The sequence below is a fragment of the Prionailurus viverrinus genome, unplaced genomic scaffold (assembly GCF_022837055.1).
Source record: "Prionailurus viverrinus isolate Anna unplaced genomic scaffold, UM_Priviv_1.0 scaffold_42, whole genome shotgun sequence".
Classification (NCBI taxonomy): domain Eukaryota; kingdom Metazoa; phylum Chordata; class Mammalia; order Carnivora; family Felidae; genus Prionailurus; species Prionailurus viverrinus.
This window is the reverse complement of record NW_025927609.1, coordinates 4,009,717-4,033,988: the sequence shown is the minus strand read 5'-3', so window position 1 is coordinate 4,033,988 and position 24,272 is coordinate 4,009,717. Positions and strand designations below refer to the sequence as shown.

The window sequence follows — 24,272 nt, the reverse complement described above, 5'->3', positions numbered from 1 at the left end:
AGAAGTCCTGTTTTACCATGAATTTTGAGTTCCGAAAAGCTCATTCCTAAGTAAAATTGAACAATGATTTAGTCTGCTAAGGCATCTGACAACAAAATACACGCAATTTGTTTATAACCACATTTGCTTAATAATAAGCATTTATTCAATGGAAAACGTTGAAGTACTGGATTAATGTCAATAAGAAATTATCACCTTTTGAAAATTAACATTAACCGAGGAGAAACTCTGTGGACAATTTGAGAACGGCACTAATAAGTGATGAGGGAGTACTCAGTTATTTTCAAGATTTACAGTCAAATACTTTGGTTCCCAAATGATGGTCTCTGAAAGGAATTTAAGAAACCTGACATTCACCCATGTTTCCTCCTCCAGCAGGTAAGCACGGCTGCTCAGGGTCCCCCAGGCGCGCGGAAGAAGTGCTCGCTAGAGCACACGCAGAGAAGCACCTAGCAAGCCCGTGACAAATTACGGAGACATAAAACTTCTTAAAGTGCTAAAGCCACAAAAGAAAACCCTATGTTTTAAACTTAAAAAAAAAAAAATAATAAAGCCAGTGTTAAAGAACATACTAACTGTATTAGCATTATTTAAATAATAATAATGCTTTTCACAATTATTACAAAAAAACATCAACGAGAATTCAGAAATTGACAAAACGGACTTGTAGGGTTCCAATATGAATTAGTGCAATTTATAAAGAAACCTGTTCCACATGAACTCTATTTTTGTAGTAAGAAAGTTCAAATACCTTTACTTCCTAAGGTTCTGGATTCTGGTCATGTACGCGCACACACACGCACACACACACGCGCACAGAGGGAACGAAGGCCAACTTTAGACCAGTGAGTTCTTGTCTGTCCCTCACCCGCAAGGACCGCTGGCCCGTAGAGGAAGATACCCCCTGCCTCCAGGAAAGGGCATCTTCTTCTGGTCCCCCAGCTTCTACCCTCATCAACACCAATGGCTGCTGTGTGTAGATACAATCGCCACTGGTTAGTAAGAGCTGGAGTATATTATTTATTTGTTTTTAAACATTTACTCATTTTTGAGAGACAGAGTGTGAGCGGGGGAGGGGCAGAGAGAGAGGGAGACACAATCCGAAGCAGGCTCCGGGCTCTGAGCTGTCAGCACAGAGCCCCATGCGGGGCTCGAACTCACGTAAGTAACCGTGAGATCGTGACCTCAGCTGAAGTCAGACGCTCACCTGACTGAGCCACCCAGGCGCCCTTGGAGTCTATTTTTAAAAAGGCTGTGAACGATCCACTCCAAAACAGAAAACCAAGAACCACACACATGTCCCCACAAATGCAAAATGACCTCACGGTTGAACCCTTAGTTGTGTATTTTGATAAAAATAACGAACGCACACTAGCCATAACTGGTTTTAAAGGTGAATATTCTATTAGGTTGAAATATTAACTACAAAAAAACACACACCATTTGTAACCTCCACTGCTTGCTTTGATAAAGAGGTGTTTCAGGCGGCCCCTCCCGCCCTCTCCCACATGAAGAAAATGGTTCAACACAGCAAGTTCTCAGATTAACAAAGAATATATTAAAACATCTTACATTCTTTCCACAACTGCATAAAAAAAGGCATCCTGAATACTTACAAGGAATGATGAGCTTTCTACATTTTCAAAAATTAATTCTAATCAGAAAAAACATTTTCAACACTTTTATGAGCTGGAGATGTAACAAGGAAAGACCCTCTGGTCTCACACCAAGTATCTGCCTGCTGTCTGAGATCGACATTCTTAAATGAAGCGATTCACGTGTCTGTCATTACTCTGCTTCCTAACATTGAAAACAGTCAAGTGAGAGGAAGCGTAGTTTACTTTCTGACCACCAAAATAAACTCTTTCTGCCTGACGCTTTGAAGGTACAGTATAAAAAGTAATAGAAAAACCAGAACTGCATTAGAAATGTTTTTGGTTCAAAATTTTATTTGAAATCTTACGCTCCTTGCCTAGACAAAAATGGGAACTAACAAGACAAAACACTGGCAATTTTCAAAGTCTAACAGATACGCTGAGCGTGTATTTAGATCAAAAATATTTTTTACTGATTAACATTATCAAAAAATCTTCAAAAATGTAGCATAGAGGTTCAAGTCCTGGGATATTGAATTTACAACGCCAAGACGATGTGTGCCGTGGAACTGTCACACGTACTCTTAACAGCCAGAAGCAGGGACTACTCTGAGGGAAACTGTCCTCTGAAGAAGTGACAGCTACCAAGGTGCTCCGAATAAGAAACGGCACATTACAAGGGGGACTCATTCAGTGAACAACAACCTATCCTGATGTTTCGCGTAAAATCCTAGGCTTTAGTTTTGTCTTTCAAATGCATAGATTTCTTCCAGAAAATATAAAGATGGCGATCGTCGGTAGCTGTGACTTCATTTTATTTGCCTTTCTCCATCAAATTTAACTAAGAACAAAAATAGGAAGCGACCACTCAAAAGTACTTTGGGACTTAGGACAGTTTTCAAATGGAAAAGGAAACAGAAAGGCAAAATTTCATCCGCAATTTCTCTCATCTACAAAGTCCACTACTGTTGTATAAAAATGCTTGTGTATGGACAAAAAGTTAGGCGTGTCTTCCCTCCCGCTGGTCCGGAACGTGGGTGACGAGACCGAGGCCAGAAACCTTCTCTGTGGCAGCGGGATACGGGGAAACACTCAGCAGATTGTTTCTCAGCCACAGTCTCTTTTTTATTTGAAAGAACAGCTTGCAAAAAAAATGAATAAACTTGGGAGACTTCATCCATAGCACTACCTGACAAGGATCTCTTTCGTAGTTTCAATAGTATTTCCACTTGTACGTACCTAAGTACCTGCGAGTGAGACAGTTTTCCCTTTAGAAACACCCACTGAACTCGGGTGGCCCCTCCCAAAAGCCTTTTAATTGCAACTCATACAAAATAGGAAAAAGAAGAAAAAAAAAAAAAAAAAAAGGCAGCCCAAACCCTGTGGGCCTTATTAGGTAGCGGAAACTCATTTTGGACCCTTGATCGCGCTTTCACACAGATCCCTGAGACACTAAAAGCAGTGACTCAGAGCAGAATGATTGCACTGAGGACGTTTGACCACAATAAACTCCAACAAATTCTAACAGAAATCCTCAGGAGACAGAGGCAGGAAACCGAACGCTGTAAATACCGCCGTCGAGGGCGCATGGAGACCGCGGTGTGGGGTTTCCCCGGCTCCCCGGCTCCGGAAGTCGATGCCAACTCCGGGCTCAGGGCCGCTGCGCCGCACGGACCCCGGGGCCTGGGACCCACGAGCGTAAATGTGAGTCCCGACCCGATCTGTTACACCAACGAGGTTAAACTCAACATCAGTGAGCGCCTCGTGCCACCTTTGTTTCCTGTCCCAAACGCGCTCGGATTTTCCCTCTGTGGCAGCGGTAAGCCAGAGGACGCCAGATGCTTCGTGTGCCCCGCGTGGTCAGAACGGAAAGCCGGGATGTGCACACGCGGCCCGGAGCGCCAGCTCTGACCACAACGCCTAGCGTCACCTTAGTTTCTGTAAACTTAGAGGCCTTCTAGAAATCCTGTTTTCATTTCCCAAGTCGCCCGTCCTCAATTATATTAAGTGACCCAAGAGCAAGTTTTGTTACTTTATAAAAATCTAAGTATTACTATTGCTGATTTAAATTCCTCACAACTTTCATACAAAAGAATGTCTACGTGACCACAAAATACCAAATATTTATTGTTATCAAGTGTCAGGATAACTTATTACAGTTGAGGCTTATCATTGTTTTATTGCTAAAGTATCCTAAGATCTAAGTCAACACTGCAGACTACTCTCCCCTTCCTCCTGATACGCTGCGGACTCCAGGACGTGGCTGAGGCTTAAGCAGAACTCAGGTGTCCGCTACAATCGGAAGAAATACTTAAGTAGTATTTCACGGGCTGCAAATCAGTAAAAAACCAAAACAACCTCCAGTAAAAGAGTATACTGACACCGTGGAATGAGGAACCATGCAAACAACCGGGATCGATCAAAATTTCAACATCGATGAAGTCCAGTCGTCGTGTGACCGTAAGGTCCAGAGCACGACGTAGTTTAGTTTTTCTAAGCTGAGTAAGGACTTTGCTAATTAATATCGACTTCCCTCGAGCTTCTACTCAAGCGTAACAATTTCCAACCTTTATTATTCCTTCTCTTCAAAAAATATTTTGTTTCTCATGCGCGGCTCACAGTTTGGGTTGAAACCTGGGGACCGCCTCCCCTTCCGTAAGGGGCCGAAGGGGCCGGCCCTTCAGTTGTGGCTTTGTTCGTGACTCCAAAGACTGAAGGCAGTCTTGAATGTCCTGTGGCACAGTTTACACATGAACTGTCTTTTAAATGTGATTGCCGAGAGGGGCGGGGCGTGGTAGAACAGCGTGTCGGATTCCTGGGGCACAAAGAGTTTCTCGGCGGCCGGCGCGGGGTTCTCGGCCACGCCCGTCGGGCTGTCGGGCTCCAGGGGCTGGATCTTGGGCAGCGGCGGGGGCGGGGGCAGCGGGGGCGGGGACGGCGAGTTTGTGGGGACGGGGCAGGCTTCCGGGTCCTTGTGCGCCGGCTCGTCGGCGGCCTGGGACATGTGGGACTGGAAGTGGCTCCAGAGGCGGAAGTTGGTGCGGAAGGCTTTGTTGCAAACGTGGCAGATGAAGGGCTTCACGGAGCACAGCAGCTCCTGGTGCCGCTCCAGCTGCTTGTGCGCCGTGAACGTCTTGCCGCACTTCTCGCACGGCCACAGGCTGCTGTCCTTGCTGGGGCCCGCGTCCTTGGCGGCCGCGCGGGCCTCGGGCGCCTCCTCCTCGGCCTCCTCGGCGGGCTCCTCCTTGACGTGGATTTTCAGCTGCTTCGAAAGGCTGAGGTCCTCGGGGAGGCAGGAAGAATCCTCGGAGTCGAAGTTCACCTGCTCGGAACAGTCGCTGAACGCGGCGTCGTCCTTGGCGGCCAGCGCGTGGTTGGCTCTCGGGGGCTCGGCCTGGGCCTGGGGCCTGGAGGCGGCGGTCGCGTCGCCGTTGTGGTCCAGGCCGGGCAGGGAGAAGTGCTCGGCCGGCGCCATCGTGTTCTGGTTGTGGACCTCGACCTGGTGCCGCCAGATGCTGAAGGAGGACTTGAAGGTGCGCATGCACTCGAGGCACGTCAGCTTCTTGTACTCACACTTGCCCTCGTGCTCCCGCTTGAGCTCGGGCGAGAAAAACCTAAGGCTGCAGTAGGGGCAGACGGTTGCGTTTCGGCACAGCCGCTCGTGGCTTCCTTGCTCTAGAAGAGAAGAGAGCTTAGCATTACAGAGGCGGCACTGGTAAACCTCCTTGTTCTCTACCGGGCTCTCCAGAGAAACATGCTCCCTGGGCTTAGCAGCTCTAGTGACGCCAACGGGCTTCTCTCCCGGGTGCATCTTTACGTGCTGCTTGAACTGCGAGAGAAAGCGATAGGCCTTTCCGCAGTAGGTGCAAACGTACGCTCCTTTGGCTCGGGACCGCAAGTTCCTCTTGATGGCTTGGGCCTGGGAGCTAGTCTGCGCCTGAAAAGCGGGCTTGCTGCGCCTCAGCTTAAAGATCAGGGCCTTCTTAATCTCTCGCTCTCTCACTATGTCAATGAGCTTTCTCTGGAACTTCTCGTCCAGCACGGCGTGTGAGCTAGAGGCCGGCGACGGGTTCCTCACCACGCCGTGCTGGGTCTGGCAGTGCGTCCACACTTTGAAGTTCGTGTGAAAGCGCTTGTGGCAGATGTCGCAAGCATAGGGCTTCTCTGGGTTGTGGTACATGTTAATGTGCCGGTGAAGGCCTGCTGTGGATCTAAAGATCTTAAGGCAATGTTTGCATTTAAACTTTTTGTTTGGCCTCGTTCCCTCCAACTCACCAAATTCCTCTTTATTCAAGTCAGAGTCTGGAAAGTCGGCATCGGGGAGAGGAGGGCTCGAGCCCTCCTCCAAGTTCTGTTCGGACACCGGAGACCCGTGCTCGCCCTCCTTTACCTTCTTAAACGGCAGTCTTCGGTCCGCCTGGAACCTCCTTTTGGCCGGGAGTCTGCTCATGTCTCTTTGGTCGTCTTCGGTCTTCAGGGAGAGGTCTCTCGTGACGGACGACGCGGCCGCCGGGTCTCCCACGGTGACTCGGATGATGTCGGAGGGGTCCGACAGCGGGCTGCGGGGCTCCGTCTTGACGCGCACCTCGGCCACGGCAGGCTCGCCCTCCCTGTCCGTGGACTGAGAGGCGCTGAAGGACCTGAGGCGGTGCGGCTGGGGCGCCGGAGCCCGCTCGTCGAGGGCTGACGCGTCGTCGCACTCTTTCACAGACGGCTTTTGAGACAGAGCACAGAACACGTTGGCGGGCACCTCCCCGGACGCCGCCGAGGGCCCCTGGGAAGACTTCAGGTCTATGGCGGGCGAGTAGACGGGAACCTGGCTGTCCATGGACAGCGAGCGCCTGAGCAGACTCTTCACCAGCGGGCCGCTTCTGTCGATGCCTTGCTTTCCGGAACCAGGGCCGCCGGACGGGACCACCAACCCCAGCTTCGAATAGTACAGCAGGTTCCTGTCTTCGCCCGGGCCGCCTCCTTTGCCGGTTTCCTTCAACACGTAGGGGGTCTCCGACGCGCTTCGAAGAGACAGGACGGGCGGCCGTGGTCTCTTCAAGGCCAGCTCTATGGCTTTTCCTTTGGGCAGCTGGCCGCTCAGACACGGTTTCTCGTCCGTCCCCTCTCTGTCCTGCAGCGGCTTGCCAGGCGGCACCGCGTTGCTCTTCGCTAAGCTGCTTCTGTGAGGGTCGTCCACAGAGCCGGGACGCTCGAGGGACTTCGCGCAGCCCACAGGGCCATCTCTGGGCCAAGTCTTTTCGGCTACTGGCGACGCGTGAGGCGCTTCCGCTGGCTTTGGGACGTGGGGCTTCCCGGTGCCGGTCTTGACCGCGAGGCCGGGGGAGGGCCGCGAGGCATGGCTCAGGTCGGGCTGATTCTGACCGACAGTTTTGCCTTGTGCTTCGTTTCGGCTTTGACACACGATGACACTTCTCTTCTGAGAACTGCTTTCGTCCTCTTCTATGAATATCTTCTTCCTGTTGGGGCACGTTGGAAAGGGTGCCTGAGGTGTTTTCGAGACGATGTTCGTCAGAAAGGAAATCCCGAGGCTGTAGCCCAGCTCTTGGACGGCGGCGAGACTGCTTTTCTCGACAAATAAGGACGAAGAATAAATGTAGTTCAAAACATTATCAAAAGCATCGGGTTCACAAAAATCAAGTTGAAATACGGTTTGGGCCTCGTTCTCCTTATTCGTGAACAGACTCTGAAAATATTCGCTGCTGGCAGCCAAGACATTTTTATGAGCTCGAAACTTCTGGTCCCCGACGATCAGCAGCACGTCACACAGCTGCCCTTTGAGGCGCTCCTCGTTGAGGGCACTGAGGAGGGAGATGGCGTGGGCCGGGTTGATGTAATGCAGCAACCCCTCCATCGCGTGGGCTTATCTGAAAGACAAAGCGCAGAGTCATCATGAAAAACGTGCCGAAAAGCTCGCCCTGAGACGGAAAGCTCCTCGAGGGCAGGGAACGCTAGCTGTCTTTTCCTAGGGGCCGACACTGAGCAGACCGCAGGCAGACCAAAGCTCTCCCTTAAATGCCACGGGAAACAGAAGCGAACCGGCCTCGTGGCTCCCGGAGACCAGCGATCGCTGAAGCGGAGCAGTTTTAGGACCGAAGACCGTACCACCGTCGGAAGGCTGCTGGAACTCGGCCAGCTACGCAGAAAGGCACCACTTGAAATTAAAAGTTTGTTACCTAGGGTTCTTCATCCGATGCTTCGTTCTATCCCTTTTACCTCAGAGAGTAAGTATGAAGTTATCAGGACTCCCGAGCCCGTAATTCGGGAAACAAAGTCAGTCTTGCTTTTGGGCATACTTACACACGACGCAAACTGTTACAGCTGGGTCGCAAAGGGGTGGCCTTACCAGACCTTTAAAAATGGGCAAGAATTGGGGCGCCTGGGGGGCTCAGTCGGTTGAGCGTCTGACTTCGGCTCAGGTCATGATCTCGCGGTTTGTGGGTTTGAGTCCCGCGTCGGGCTCTGTGCTGACGGCTCCCTCTCTCTGCACCTCTCCCCCCCCCTCTCTGTGTCTCCCTCTCAAAAATAAACAAACACTAAAAAATTTTTTTTAAAAATGGGCAAGAATCTGGGGCGTCTGGGGGGCTCAGCCGGTTAAGCATCCGACTCTTGATTTCAGCTCAGGTCACGATCCCAGGGTCATGGGATCGGGCCCCACGTCTGGCTCCTTGCTGAGTGTGGAGCCTGCGTAAGATTCCCCCTCTTTCTCCACCCGCCCCTCCCTCATGCGTATGCACGCTCACGCACTCTAAAAAAATTTTAAAAGGCAAGAATCTGTAAAGAGGTAAAAAAGTCACTTACTGATCACTACCGTATCAGTGCTTAACAATGGTTAGAAATGTTAAACAACAGAAGAGCTTGGGTTCTGTCTTGTGTTAAACACCCTACCGTCTCCGGAATACAATTTTCTTATCAAATCACATTTTCGACAGCAGCACAGAGGAAATTCTGGCCTGATCTAAACTTCATTATTACTAATTATAAGTTAAAAGGTCTGGATTCAGATCTCTCTGCAACTCTCTAACAACCTAAAGGTGAGACGAGAAAAGGCCTAGCGGCTGGGCGCATGTTCGGGCAGAGACACGGGGTGAGAGGCCACCTCCTTCCTGGCGGTCGGCTAGCCCCTCTGAGCACCAGGTCCTTCACGTGGAACATGGGGGACTGTGCCCTTCTCTAGGGCTGTTGCGAAAGTTACATGAGCTAGCATCTCATACACGGTAACCATTTAATTCAGTGTCAAAGAAAAGGGCCCATATTTGCACCACCCATGCTCTCGATGAAGGGAAAACCATTTCATACGCAGACAACGCAATCAAAGCTGACCCTTCACTTGGGCTTCTGTCACCGTAACACCTCTGTGGTTTGACTGCAGTGTCTTCTGTAAAACAGTTATGATTTACAGATGCTGGCGAGGATGTGGAGAAACGGGAACCCTCCTGCACAGCTGGTGGGAATGCAAACTGGTGCAGCCGCTCTGGAAACAGTGTGGAGGTTCCCCAAAAAATTAAAAATAGAACTACCCTATGACCCAGGAGTTGCACTGCTAGGAATTGACCCAAGGGATACAGGAGTGCTGATGCACAGGGGCACATGTACCCCAATGTTTACCGCAGCACTTTCAACAATAGCCAAATTATGCAAAGAGCCCAAACGTCCATCGTCTGCCGAATGGATAAAGAAGATGTGGTTTATACATACAATGGAATACTACTTGGCAATGAGGAAGAATGAAATCCTGCCGTTTGCAACAATGTGGAAGGAATTATGCTGAGTGAAATAAGTCAGTCGGAGAAAGATATCCTATGTTTTCACTCACATGTGGATCTTGAGAAACTTAACAGAAGAGCATGGGGGAAGGGAAGGGGGAAAAAAATAGTTACAAACAGAGAGGGAGGGAGGGAAACTATGAGACTCTTAAATACAGAGAACAAACTGAGGGTTGATGGGGGCTGGGAGAGGGGAAAATGGGCGATGGACATTGAGGAGGGCACTTGCGGGGATGAGCACTGGGTGTTGTATGTAAGCCAATCTGACAATAAATTATATTCATAAAGATAAATAAATAAACTAGTATGATTTGGGGCACCTGGGTGGCTCAGTAGGCTAAGCGTCCAACTTTGGCTCAGGTCACGATCTCACGGTTCGTGAGTTTGAACTCTACGTCAGGCTCGGTGCTGACAGCTCGGAGCCTGGAGCCTGCTTCGGAGTCTGTGTCTCCCTCTCTCTCTGGCCCTCCCTCGCTCGTGCTCTGTCTCCCTCTCTCTCAAAAATAAATGAACATTAAAATTTAAAAAAATAGTTAATGCATTTATTTTTGAATGGATGCAGAGTAACTCGGATTGTTTGTGACCGTTTCATCATTCTGCAGGGGGCAGGTTGTAAATGTACCCAACCTGGCACGCAGCACACTGGCAAGTTCTCCTCTGGTTTCAAAGGATCAGCCTCCGCTGGTCAACCGGCATGGGGGCTCCTCAGAAGAGCCACAAAGAGTTTGCTGGGCCCCCAACCTGGACTCCGTGCACACGGCATACAACTGCTTTACCACTGTTCTGACTCCCTCACGGTGCTGGCTCAATATAAGGGACTCAGAGACGTGCCTGCTTCCAGAGATGGTGCCTGGTAAGCAGCTTGTCCCCAAACACATGCTTTGGTCAGAGGGTACGGAGTTTCCTTCCAACGTTCTGTATCAACGGCAAATTTTAATTCCTCTATCTGTGACTGCTTGATAGAGACATCTCCCTTCCTCTTTTCTGTTAGCCATTTTAATTTCTTCCCTAATCCTACTGTCGTGTCTTAACATCACGCATTTATTTACACAGACCCTCGTCATCTTTCACAAAGGTCAGCAGAAAAAGAAAGAAACTTGTAATGCCACCCTTACCAACTCAGCCATGCAACGAACACGGTCTTTAGCGCTAATAGTTTTTGAGAAACCTAGCTCAGAAAAGCAACAGACGCAGCATTAAAAGCACGGACAAGTATGTTTCAAAAGCGTTTCTTAAAATCAATTTAGTGGCTTGAAACCAGCAATTAGAAACAGATAAAACGACGGGGACAGAGTAGAAAATGTCCGCGTGGCTCAAACACAGTAAGGCTGCGATCTCCTGACACCTGTGTCTCAGCCTCACGTGCTCACATCCAGAGACGTAAGCACGTGCGATGTGCTCCTTCCCGCGAGTCCAGGCCGAGACAGGGCCCCGGGCTGGTCAGTCTCGGGGGCTCAGTTTCCCCCACTGCAAAATAAGGATAACAGCGGCTGCCACCCCATGCAGTCGTGCGGATTAAAGGAGAAAACGGTGCTGCCGTTTACGGAGCACCTACAGCACACTGCAAACTGTGCCAGAGCTCCACAAATCAGTCGTTCACTCACTCGACAAAATGTCACTTGAGAAGGTCTGAAGAAGGCAAGGAGCCATGGCAGTCACCGAGGGAAGGGCAGCGCGAGCGGCACGGGGCGCCAGAGGCAGCAGGGCTGGAGCAGGGAGCCGCCGACTGCAGGGCTGAGCGAACCGCAGGCACACTGAGCTTTCTGCCAGAAGTGAAAGAGTCGCTCCAAGATTCTGGGCAGAAAAATGACGATGACTTGAGTTATGTTTCAAAAGGATCCCTCCGGCTACATTGTCGAGAAGAGAGCGCGGAAGACAGGAAAGGTAGAAGCTGGGAGGCCAGCTGGGAGCCCGCAGCAAGGAAGCAGGGGACAGGTGACGGCAGCCTGGACCAGCTGGCAGCCTGCAGCGGTGACCCAGGGGAGACAGGACGGTGGGGGAGCAGGGTGGTTGCAGGGGAGCCAAGGCAGTTAGTTACTAGGACGTCTAATGGATTGACTGTAGAGGGTAAGAAGGCGAGGAATTAAAGAAAGCTCCACGAATCCTACCAGAACAGCTGGAAGGGTGTCCTTACCGGAGATGAAGTTTGATAGAAAAATTGGCTCATGTTTTTTCAGGAATTCAGTCTGATTTTCCAAACGTGAGCACACACCTGTTGCCAAGTGTGCCTTCTACGGGCTCCCCTTCTCGCTCCTCGTTCCCTACGACCTCCTGTGCTTCCTGGGATCACTTCCCAAGCAAACATCCTCTCTGCATTCCCGTCTCAGGGTCTGCTCGTGGGGGAATCCAAACTTAGACACCCGGGGATGAAACCACAGGCACAGGCCGAAGGGCTGGGTGAGGACGAAACCGCGGGAGACTTCCACGTTCCTGGCCGTGCGGCAACTGCGACCCCACACCGTCCGGCCCCCACCACTGCATGCCACAGACGACGCTGTTCAAAAAAGTGTCCTCCTTTTGCTTCTCTCAAATGATCGTGATCGCTGTTTTTGTTCCAAGTCCCTATTTCTAATCCCTCGAACCACGGGCTCCTATACTCTTTGAGCGAAAGCGTTCGGGAATTAGGAAAAGAATAAGTCACTCAGAGTGAGGCCTTAAGAGAAAGAGTCGTTGTCCCCGTAAACTGCTTAAACCATTCATTTGGCTACAGCCGCATCTAGAGCCCCCCACGAGACCACCGGCTCGGAAAGTGGCCGGGCACGCGCAGTCCTGGCACACAGTGCGGGACGCAGCCGCGGCATCTCCCGTCCCACTGCCCTGAGCGCTAATGGACACCCGCGAGTGGCTCGGATTCGTGTGCCTGCTCTGCCACACGTGGCGTCCACATGTTTACGCCTTAACTGCGTACCTACAGCAACCCTGGGAGGTGGGTACTCGGTTATTTTAGAGACGAGGAAACAGGCCCAGAGGGGCAGTAACTTGGTCCAGGTCACGCGCACAATAAACAGCCGAGCAGGACTCACACCAGGTGACCTGGCTCCAGGGGCCACGCTCTTTAACCCCTACGGCGCTCCTGTCGCTAGTTTCCTCCCTTAATTCCCACGCTAACATCTGAGCTGGGCACTGTGCAAACCCCTGTCCTATACAAACGAGGACACGGAGGCACTGAGAAGTCACGCACTGTACCTAAGGTGACTCAGTGAGAAGCAGGGCCAGCTGGGAGTCGGGTCCCAGAGCCTGGACTCCGTCATCACATTACCCGCTTCTCCTAGCCCGGTGCGTGTCCAGGATGTACTGGGCCCGGCCAGACGCGGAGGACGGAGGCCTGAGAAGCGTGGTCCCGTCTGAAAGACTTGTGTGGGACCAGGACGGGTCAGTCCGTCACCACGCAGGACGGGGGCGGCGGTCCGGACGCGGTGCAGGTGCAGCCGACAGGGAGGGCAGGGAAGGCATTCTACAGAACGAGCAGGAGTCAGAAACCTGGGAGGAGTCAGGCAGGATGTGTGAAGGGCATTTCAAGGACAGCAGACAGAGCGCGTGGCTGGAGCACAGGCTGCCCGCAGGGAAGGCGGGTGATGGGGCTGCAGAGGGGAAGGAGGCACGAGGGCCCCGAGGGCTAAACGAAGACCAGTCAAGATCCTAAGAGGAGCCGGATCCCTTCTGTCCTGTCCAGCGGCCCGGGACAAAGCCTTGAGATGTGTGCAGCGCGGGCCCCTCACCTGCCGGCTGAAGACCTTGCTTTTACCTTTGTAATTACTGAAACTCAAGATCGATGGGTCCTTTCCCGGTCTAGCTGCAAACAATTAACAATCTTTGTGTTTTAAGGACAGTAGGTATATTCATTTACACCCTGTTTAACAACGTGACTGAAAATATAAAATGCTCCATTAGGAATGCAGGCAAAAGGGGTGTGGAAATCACAGCTGCTGAATTTCCTGAGATAACCCAGCCAGACCCTTTGTGGCTGGTGGGTGTGCGGACTGAATGTCCAAACCCCTTTGCTTTTTCGGCTCTTCAGCCCTCGTAAGGCCAGCTTTGCTGCTGAACGGACTGCCTCCTCCACAAATCTGCGGGTTCATCAGACTCCAACCTCTCACGTACGTTTTAATTATGAATGACCAGGACCTCGGACTCACTGAAGACAGCGCATCACAAATCTGAAAGCTCTTACATGTAAATGCACACTGCCACCGCGTCCACCCCCACGCCCTTCCCATGGCTTATCTCCACCTGACTCATCGGTGAAGAGTTCCTGCTATCACGTTAGTCATAGTGAAAACCTGGCGCTCTTGAAAGGAAAGTGGGTGAAATGTGGACGAAAAGAGCCGTTTGTGATGGACGGAAAGAGCTGAGTGGAAATCCCCCAAGGAAAACCAGATTCTGAAATCGGGCTGGCTCGCTTACCACTTGGATCCTCGCACACAAAAATCTTCCCAAACTCTGCCTGAACTGTTCCTATTTCATGCGGTTTCCTGCAATTTCAAAATGAGAATCTTCATGCTTAACAATTCATGGAAGTCCCAGCTCCTGGAAAAGACGTTCAAATCAGTTGGTCTCCAGTCCTGGCTCTGCCACTGATCAGGCATATAACCTGGTGAAGGTCACTTGACCTTCCTGAGTAGTAGCTTCCTTAACCTGTGAAGTGGGGCTAACCCTGCTTACCACGTGGGAGTTTTATGATCAACAGAAGACACACTATGTTCGCAAGCTCCCACTGTATGTAGTGCTTCCTACACGGCAAGCAGGCATTTTACTTCCTTCCTCTCTTCCCTTCCTGAATGTATGTGGTCCCGAGGGTTAAAAGAGTCGCTGGCCTGTTGTCCAATAGCTCACGTTCCCACGGGAGCACAGAGACATACAAAATTAAACAGGGTGAGGGATGCAAACAGTGCTACAAGAACACCGATTTCAGGAAGCACTTAATTTGGCCAGAAGGTGGGAAGGTGGGTGGGCGCACAGTGGGGACATCAGAGAAGACCTGGGACTCACCGCTCGACTATCGGAACGGCAAAGGTTCCGTTCTTCCCGTTTTTACTACAGATACTTTTCAGAAACACACATCTGATTGCGTCAGGGCTTTAAACCCCTTATGGGGCGGGGAATCCAAGTTCCAACTCCCCAGCATGGCTACAAAGCACTCTGTAACTGAACTGCAGAAAATTATTTCATACCAATACCTCAGATTCCCTAGGTACTAAATGCCACGAGAAGCGGGGATTCGTATCTTAAGAGAAATTGATTCAATGCAAATAATTTCCTCTTTATACCAATGTTAGCGGAAGGAATTAAGATTGTTAAGGGGATGGAGGGAAGGTAGATGATTTTGGAAGACAGCATTCTTGTGACGTGGACAGAAGACAGCAAAGCACAACAAAGCACTGGCATAATGGGCACCAGGAGGTGAATGAGGGGCCCAGGAAGGGAGAGGGGAAGGGACCAAGATAGCCCACTGATGTTCACGTTTTGGAGACTAAAACTCAGGCTGGTGTCAGAGCTAAGATACATTACAAATCAAATTCCCTGCTGGACTTAAGAGCCTCGGTACCAGTTCTATAGGAAAAGGTCTGTTTACATCCACGCCTGAACCGAACTCTGGGTGCACAGTCCCTCGGAGCGTTGGGGACCGCTTCCACAGTCCCAACCATTACAGCAGAGAAGAGAAGAAATGCACGTAACACAAAGCAGTCAGAAGAGCAAAGCGTCTACGCTTGACTCTGGAACATGAGCACACATGTACCACGCAGCCCCAAACCTTCGCCGCTGGATTTAGGCCTGACTCCCCACGAGATTTTATTACTCGAAGGAGACCAGAAGTGCTCTCAGTTGGCTGTTATCACTCCCTCAGTGACAAGACAGGTGTCAGAAATCCTCCAAAGCGCCTCAGATTGCAGAGCCAGCCTTACTTAATCCGACCCTTCCCGGGCAGGAGTGCCGCTCCCTTGGGGCCCCCGTCACCCTGTTTTCAGTCTCCCGGGGAGGGGCTGGCTCTGGCTGAGGATGTGCTCCCTTCCACAGCACAGCTCCGGCCCGTGCGGGGCACCTCGGTCGGCTCGGCGAGCAGCCTGCCTGCTTCTGCTTGGGCCTCCTGCTGGAAGAGGCCCGGCCCTGGGTTTGGCTTTGAAGACCCGGCCCCCCCTTCGCCCCAGTGAGTGTGCTGTGCTGCCCTGTCCCAGCTCACGGGTAGGCACGCAACCAAAGCCAAGCAGATCAGAAACTTTCTGTCTGGAATACGGGCCTGCGAAAACCAATAAAGGCAGCAAATGAGTGGAGAGGATTTAGCGCAGCAGTGACCTAAAAATGCAGTGTGCCAGTGCCCACTGTGCCCATTCCAGCCAGTTACCTTCGTTTCTGTACTTCCTGGCCCAATTCTTTAGCTTTTTCTTAAACCTCTGGAGCAATGCTGCATCTTTACAATAAATTCCTTGTTCTACTCAAGCTAGCCTGTCAGTTTCTGTTCTTATTCTTAAAGGACCCGAACTGATACATTTCCAAGTGTTACTCACTCTTCCTGCCGCACTCTCCAAGTCCATCCTTTACAACCCTGCTGCTGCACGGAGCTTCCTAAAACGAAGCTTCAAGCATCCATCAGGCATACACGTAGCTAATGCTACTACTGATTTATTTACTGAGCTCTTAGTATGTGCAAGGCGTGTTTAGACATGCCCGAAATATGGGCGCACGAAACAGATGAGGCCTCCGAATTCTAGTGGGGTAAATCAGATAATGAGCAAGGAAACAAATGAAAAAGGTAACTTCAGATTACGCTATAATGTTAGTAAACAGGGGGCCATACCTGGGTGGAGAAACGGGGTTTGGAGAGGGAGTCTAAGAAGTGTCTCGTGTGACATTTTAGCTGAGACCTACAAGTTGGGTGAAAATACGTAACGACAAAAACAATGGTTATCTGTGAAAACACAGAAATTTAAAAACACAGACTCTATAGCTCTGTAAATCTGGTTTCAAACCACTTTTTACATTTTCTTTCCCTTCATTATTCCCGTGTGACAACTTCCTGCTTCAGATGCTGTGTCTCTGAGACAGAACCTGAGTGTCCTGCTTCCTCCACTACCAGATCTGAAATGTCCAAGGCACCCCGTGGAACCTTCCCCCGCATGCGACTCAGCTGAACATTAATCATCTTTCAAAGCTCAGCTCAAGTCCAATCACTCCATTAAGCCTTTGTCATGGGCTGGACTGTGTCCCCCTCTCTGTGCCCCATCACACACTCAAGTCCTAACCCTCAGAACCTCCAAATGCAAGCAGATCTGGAGATACAGTCTTTTTTTTTTTTATTATTATTCTGAGAGAGACAGCACAAGCAGGGGAGGTGGGGGAGGGAGGGAGGGGGGAGAGGGAGGGAGAAGAGGGGAGGGGAATCCCAAGCAGATTCTGAGCTGCCAGCACAGAGACCCATGCGGGGCTTGAACTCAGGAAATTGTGAGATCATGACCTGAGCAGAAATCAAGACTCAGATGCTTAGACGACCAAGCCACCCAGGTGCCCCTGGAGACAGAGTCTTTAAAGGGCTCATCAAGTTTTAGTAAGGACGTTAAGGTGGACCCTAATCCAATCTGACTGGTATCCCTCCAAGGGGAGAGGAGGACAGGAGCACGGGAAGGCAGAGAGAACATGGCCCTCTACACACCAAGGAGAAAGGCCTAAGGAGAAACCAACCCTGCCCAAACTTTGACCTTGGACTTCTAGGCTCCAGAACTGTGAGGAAATAAATTGCTACTAAGCCCCCAGTCTGTGGTACTTTGTTTGGCAGCCTTAGCTAAGGAATATACGTTCCTTGACCACTTCGGTTTATGAGCAGATACCTTTCAACTCCTGTATTACAGCCGCACCATTTACGTAACGTTTACTTGGTTTGTCTCCCCAACAGAACGGTAAGCTTACGGAAGGACTAAAACCCTATTTAATAGATCCTGATACCCTTCACAATGGCCAACATAACTCCTTGCACAATAATATTTGTTGATTTTTCTGTACTCTGACAATCCAACTACAGGCAGGAGTGGAAACTGTGCCTTGTATTTGTTTTCCTAAAGTAAAGCCGGTCCCATCACAGCCTTTTAGAATGCTATATAGATTTTCCCGTTGCTTCCTAGATAAAATCCAAACTCCAGACTGGCATACAAGCTTGTTCATGTTCTGGCCATACTTTTTCTTTCCACCCCCCTCTGGACACTCCTTACCACCCATCCTACAAACCTGTGCACCCAATTTTCACCACCTGACACACCTTTCCAAGTTCCCTTGGCCAGCCTTCCCAGAAAGATCTAGCTCAAATGCCACGGTCTCTACAAAGCTCCGGTTGCTGTGCCCGTAGCCCGTGGCCCAGTCCTACCTGAACTGCCACAATACTCCATCCACATCTTCTGTGGTTCACACAACTATCTGGAATGATCTGTGTATCCCTAACGCTCAGCACAGGCCTGGCAAGCGTCTCCCGGGTAAAGAGAGACATCCATCCGTAGGCTCCAGGTTCAAGTCCCACACCCGCTCACCTCCACTGCTCCGGCATCTGCTAGAGCTTAGCACGTTGGCAGCCCTGCTTCTCGCATGAGCTCTCGGGGCTTGAAGGCCCCCTGGACGAGGACGGCCAAACCCGCATCTCTGCTCAGACTTGCCCTTGGGCCCACGGGGCTCACTGAACACTTACTTCCATCACAGCACAACCCACGTGCCCAGGGCAGTCCTCACGCCCCCCCCCCCCCCCCCGCCTCGCCCCTACCCCACATCTGCTTGTCCTCACACGTTCCTTATTTGGTTAGGTATGCTGACAACCACCAGGTCTCCCAAACCGGAAACCTCTCTCCTCTGCAGCCCATCACGGGGACCTGGCAAACCTCGCCGGTAAACAGCTCTAGAATCAGCTTTGGGGACCACGAGAATCGTCCCTTCAGTCATCCCCCGCTCACCCAGAGACTCCCTGGTTACACATCCCCTGCCATAAACACTGTTAAGGTTCCTGAAGGACTGGGGCTCCATCCTTTCCACTGTTCACCCGCACACAACGAAGTGCGCGCCACCTTCAAGAGCGTTGAATGAAATGAATGAAACATGACGTTACTTTCACGCAGACCAGTGCCCCCATGTCCACTTTCTTTCTGTTCTTTCACATTTAGGAATACTTAAACAGTAATGACAATTAGACGTTAGAGGTGGAAGAGGTTATTTACTCCAAGCATCAGAGGGGAGAAGAGCTGCCAATGGAAAATCCAAAACGGATCAACCCGCTTTGTCTTTTTAAACGAGGTGCACAGACCACAATGCAGGCCCCTTACTGATGACTCGGGGTCATCATCGTGGCAATCGCTGGACTATGTTGGAATTCAGTGAGGCCCTCAGACGCCAGAGGGGAGCTCCTGCACTACAAGACCCCAGGAGGCTGTACTACGCGGGGGGTCTGATTAACCTCTGCCCTCATCGACCCCCGTCTGGCAATCCCGAGGGAGAACCAGTCTCTGAAAACACCCCACCTCCAAACGTGCCGCTCAAGTGGCATTCTCCAGAACCACGCAGCCCTGTGAAGGGCTCGTGCCGAGGGGCTCCCCCACGCTCCAGGCGTCTACAGGGCGCTACTGAACTTGGTCGACCTAAGCGGTCCGGGCGAGAACACACGAAAAGATCACGGGGATTCCCGCCAGCGGAGGTCTCTGGGCCGGGCTCTCCAGAACCGCTGGTCCCAGCCCACCCCCCTCCTCCCCACCGCCTCCGGCCGCAGATTTCGGCCGGGGCCTGTCTCGAGTGGGAAACCACCCGCAACGGAGCAGAAACAGGTCCCCCAGGGGCTCTGGAGGGAAACGAGGGCGCTCCGGGGTCCACGCGTCCGGCAGAAGGCCGGCCAAGGAGGCGGGCTGGGGCGGGGCCAGCAAAGTCCACCCGGGCTACTGGCTGGTTTCGCCTGCGGTCGCCGGGAGGGACCCAGGGGCCACGGGGCGCTGGCCACGGCAGGTGCGGGGTCCCACTGCCCCCAGCTCCCGCGCACACTCGCGCCCCCCGCCCGTCCCCACGCCTGCATGGGACTGCGAGCACGTGCCCTCAGCCCGGAAGGCGTCCCAACCGCTCCGCGCAGGTGCGCGCGCCAGGGCCGGGCACGTCCGGCCCAGGGGGCACCTGGCCGGGCGAGGGAAGACCAGCCGGGGACGGAGCGTGCGCAGTGGCGAGGGCGAGGCCAAGTGCGGGCAAGGAGCATGCGCAGTGTGAAGGCACAATCGGCTACGTGGGAGCCTGGGGCATGCTCGGTGAGAGCCCGGACCCGGCGCACGCGCAGAAGCGCTCGGAACCCGCAACCCGCTGGTGGAGAGAAAAAAGAGGAGAGAAATCACCTCAGAGTTACGTCAGGAAAGGCCGCGTTTTGCGAGGAGGCTGTGGCCTCCCGCGGGGCCCCGCAGTTCTTCTAGGGCGAGGGGCGTGACAGTTACTCACCGGTCTCCAGCCCCGAGGCAGACGCCGGGCCCCTTTCCGCTCACACTCGGCTCGCGCGCGCCGCAGCCGCCGCTGCCGCTGTGATTCCATCCATCTTGAATTTGACGTCATCCCACACCAGGGATGAGGTCATCGCAGGCAGCGCTCGTCACGTGCGCGGCGCTGTGATTGGGCGGCTGGCCCCGGGGGGCGGGGCGAGGGAGGTGCGCCGCGCCGGGGGCGGGCGAGGGCGGGCCTGACGGGAGCGCCGCGGGCGTCCGCGTCCTTCCGCGCCCCGCGCGCGCCTTCCGCCTGGCGTTCCGCGTCCGCCCGCGCCCTTCGAGCGCCTGCTCCGCGCCGGCCCCGCGGCTTCCTCGGCTCGGGGCGCCGTTCCGCTGCGGGCCGCTCTGAGGCTGCGGAGGGAGCGGGAGGCGACTCGCCGCGGTCGTTCGCCTCTTTCGGCCCGCGCGGCGCCGCGGCTCCGCCGCACGACCCTCGGGGGCCGGTCCTCAGGCCGGGGACGCTCGGCGCGCGGCGTCTCCGTCGGGGCTTCCGCAGCGCCCGCGCTCGGCGGCCTGCGCGGAGGTGCGCGGGGTGCGGGGTTTGCAGAGCTGACCTTGATCGCCCACCTGTGCCCCAGCCGCCGCCCGGGCTGCGCTGCAGGGACCGCCCGGGAGTGAGCGGGGGACGGGGCTCCCGGTCGGTCCTGCGCTAGCGGAGTATGCTGCCCTGGTCGCCAGCTTCACGTGGCTTCTGCTTGTCGTTGCGTGGCCACAGACCGCCTGCAGCCCCAGTCGGTATTAAGTGATCGCTCTGCGCCTAACTCCGTTCCTCCCACGTCAGTGCCCATGTCAATTCGTTTTCTTGCACGAATGTTGTAATTGGGAAGCTCACTTCACTCGCAGTCTGGACCAGAAATTTGTTACGACAATTGCCCAACTCTAAACACTAGCTCTAAAGAAATGTTCTGTTAGACAAACTCAAGATCAGTCTGGTGTATTCCCCAAAGCCAGAGGGGAGGAGATTGCAAGGTGGGGGAAGGTTGCCTTCTAAAGCGGTAATGTTAGGACAGACTTAAATTCTGGAATTTAAGTCGTGGTTAATACCAGGGCACCTGGGTGGCTTATTAAGCCTCCGACTTTCGGCTCAGGTCATGATCTCATGGTTCATGAGTTTGAGCCCTGTGGTAGGTTCTGTGCTGATAGCTCAGAGTCTAGATCCTGCTTGGGATTCTGTGTGTCTCTCTCTCCCTGCCCCTCCCCTGCTAGCACCCTATCTCTCTCTCTCTCTCTCTCACTCTCTCACTCAAACATAAACATTAAAATAATATTTTTATGTTTAGTTTTTTTTATTTTTTTAAATGTTTGTTTTAGAGACAGACAGCACAAGTGGGGGAGGGGCAGAGAGAGCTGGAGACAAAATCTGCAGCAGGCTCCAGGCTCCGAGCTGTCAGCACAGAGCCTGATGCCGGCCTGGAACCCAGAACCATGAGATCATGACCTGAGCTGAAGTCGGACACTCAACCGGCTGAGCCATCCAGGCGCCCCTAAAATGATATTTTTAAATAAAAAAAAAAAAATCATGGTTAATACTTTTAAAATGTCTGTTAATCTTTTAATGTAATTTTTCATTTTTTTATTAAAAAATTTCTAATATTTATTTTTGAGAGAGAGACAAGAGTGTGAGCAGCGGAGGGGCAGAGAGGGAGACACAGAATCCAAAGCAGGCTCCAGGCTCCGTGCTGTCAGCCCAGAGCCAGACTCGGGGCTTGAACCCACAAACAGATCATGACCTGAGCTGAAGTCAGATGCTTAATGACAGAGCCACTCAGGCACCCCTGTAATTTTTTATTTTCAATCTTTAGTTTTTTTAAGATTTTATTTTTAAGTAATCTCTACACCCAACTAGAATTTACAACCCGGAGAGCAAGAGTTACACGCTCAACTGACTAAGCCAGCCGGGCACCCCTAATTTCATTTTTTAAGCTTGAGTTGATGCACACGACCCTGGCTGAAATCATTTATGAAATGTTTGAGGAGCATGTGTAACAAATAATCTTGCTTTAGCGTGATAAAAATTAAAAATTTGTTCCATTGTAACAGCTTTATTGCCAGTTATCTTAGTTTTCACTAGTTTTAAGAGGATGCCCTGGGGGCGCCTGGGTGGCGTAGTCGGTTAAGCGTCCGACTTCAGCCAGGTCACGATCTCGCGGTCCGTGAGTTCGAGCCCCGCGTCGGGCTCTGGGCTGATGGCTCAGAGCCTGGAGCCTGTTTCCGATTCTGTGTCTCCCTCTCTCTCTGCCCCTCCCCCGTTCATGCTCTGTCTCTCTCTGTCCCCAAAATAAATAAACGTTGAAAAAAAAAAAAGAGAGGATGCCCTGTCTCAAAGAATGTTGCACCTGAAAATTTTCTCCTACAGCTATTTCAAACCTTTAAGAAGTGTCTGTATTTTGAACTGAATGGGTAGCAAAGAGTGGTTTTGGACTTAAAAGAAGGCAGAATACAACAGTGATTGTAGGGCTTTCAAAGGGTCTTGAGTTTTAGGGTCCCCTGGGATTAGTGTGAGCGAGCACACGTAGCTACCCCCGTTTGGCGGTGAGAAAACCAACACCGTGCTAGGTAGCAAGAGCCAGAGCTAGAAGCCAAGTTCTTTGGTTACTGTTCTATTCCAAATACCGAAAGCAATCTCCCTCAGATTACCTTCCACTCTAGCTGCCTCGGGAGGACACATTTTGGTGCCTGCACCCTAAGCCGTGTGGTCAGGCTCTTGCCCTCACTGCTTCACTGACCCCGGGCTTGACAGACACGTCCAGCAGAAACCTCAGTCTGTCAGTTGACCTCCTAGGTTTGTGGCCCTGAACCTGACCCAGTGGTTAACGCTCACCCTCTGTCGACTCGTCATGTCTGTCCCTGGGACAATTAACCCAGGTGCCTGAGCCGGGAAGTGGGGCACCGTGTCTTCTCTTTCCTCAGGTCCAGGATGCAGCCTATCACCAGATCTGATCCGTCCACCTCCTGAACATTTCTCTGATCACATAATGGCCTCCCACCCCCAATCACTTCTAGATGGCTCTCCCAGCTTCCAGATTTCTCCCTTTTAATCCACCCTCGATTTGCAATCCAAGCGATGTTTTTAAACAACAAAAGGTATTGCGCCACTCCCTTAAATTTTTGATGGCCCTCAACTACTCGGAGGCTAACTTTCAAACTCCAGACCCACCAGAGCGACGACCTGGCCCTCCTATAATCCCATCTCCCCCTCCCCACCCCCCACCCCCACCTCTAAACAAATCAGTCCCTGTCTCTCGCCTCTGGGCATCTTGTGTGTGTGTGTCTTCTCCCCCTTCCACACCACCCCCAGGCACCTCTAACCTTGAGCTTTTCATCCCGTTGGCTCAGATTACTTCCCACTCCCCCGCCCGGGATTCCACCACCTCCGCCCTCACCTCCTCAGCCTCCCTCTGGGTCTGGGGCTCCCTCCGGTGCTCCCACAGCACCTCTGGTAGTTGTTACATACCACCTGTGTATATTCTAGTGGCTCTGCCTGCTGGGACCCTCTTAGCCCCCAGTGGGCCTCTTCACCTCTGCCTGTCCAGAGCCTAGCACTGGCCTATAGTTGGAGCCCAACGTGTGTGTGTGTGTGTGTGTGTGTGTGTGTATACACACACACAACTAAAATATAGATATATATGTATAACTAAAACATACATATCAACTAAAATATATATCAACTAAAATATATATCAACTAAAATATGTATCAACTAAAATATTTATAACTAAAATATATATAACTAAAAATATGTAACTAAAATATATAACTAATATATACAACTAAAATACATGTATGACTATATAACTAAAATATATATAACTAAAATATATGTCTAAAATATAAACTAAAATATATATCAACTAAAATATATATCAACTAAAATACATATCAACTAAAATATAACTAAAATATATATAACTAAAAATATGTAACTAAAATATATGTATAACTAATATATACAACTAAAATACATGTATGACTATGTAACTAAAATATATATAACTAAAATATAGGTCTAAACTAAAATATAAACTAAAATATATATCAACTAAAATATATATCAACTAAAATATATACAACTATATATAACTAAAAATATATATATAACTAAAATATATGTATAACTAATATAACTAAAATACGTGTATGACTAATATATATAACTAAAATATATATAACTAAAATATGCATATAACTAAAAATATATAACAAAGATATATATAACTAAAATATATGTATAACTAATATATATATAACTAAAATATATCTGTAACTAAAATATATAGGTAACTAATATATATGTATATGACCAGGCTCCTATCAGACACCACCGTCCGGAGAGGCCACAGCTACCAGCCATGACAGAGTCCTGCCAGTCTGTCTCACAGGCGCCCCTTTGGTCTGTCCTCACCTGCCCTCTTGCCGATCTCTGCTCC

General features: G+C 51.2%; 1 protein-coding gene across 8 annotated transcripts; it reads right to left on the bottom strand.

Annotated features, from left to right (window-relative positions):
- Positions 1-1,182: 1,182 nt before the first annotated feature.
- Positions 1,183-24,272, bottom strand: ZBTB21 (zinc finger and BTB domain containing 21). 8 transcript variants are annotated; one of them, XM_047846986.1, is made up of 5 exons: positions 18,295-19,482; positions 16,164-16,230; positions 11,505-13,897; positions 10,975-11,164; positions 1,183-7,471 (listed from the first exon to the last, which is right to left on the bottom strand). In XM_047846986.1, exon 5 carries the CDS (start codon positions 7,456-7,458, stop codon positions 4,276-4,278), a length of 3,183 nt encoding a protein of 1,060 aa, XP_047702942.1. In that variant the 5' UTR covers positions 7,459-7,471; positions 10,975-11,164; positions 11,505-13,897; positions 16,164-16,230; positions 18,295-19,482; the 3' UTR covers positions 1,183-4,275. The 8 variants fall into 8 exon arrangements, with proteins under 8 accessions (XP_047702942.1, XP_047702949.1, XP_047702944.1 ...); XM_047846993.1 differs by having other exon boundaries at positions 1,183-5,270; positions 5,871-7,471; positions 10,975-13,897; positions 18,295-19,481; XM_047846988.1 differs by lacking the exon at positions 10,975-11,164 and having other exon boundaries at positions 13,775-13,897.

Coding starts and splice junctions, on each gene's coding strand:
- ZBTB21 (XM_047846991.1), bottom strand. CDS start 7,458: ATGGAGGGGTTGCTGCATTACATCAACCCGGCCCACGCCATCTCCCTC.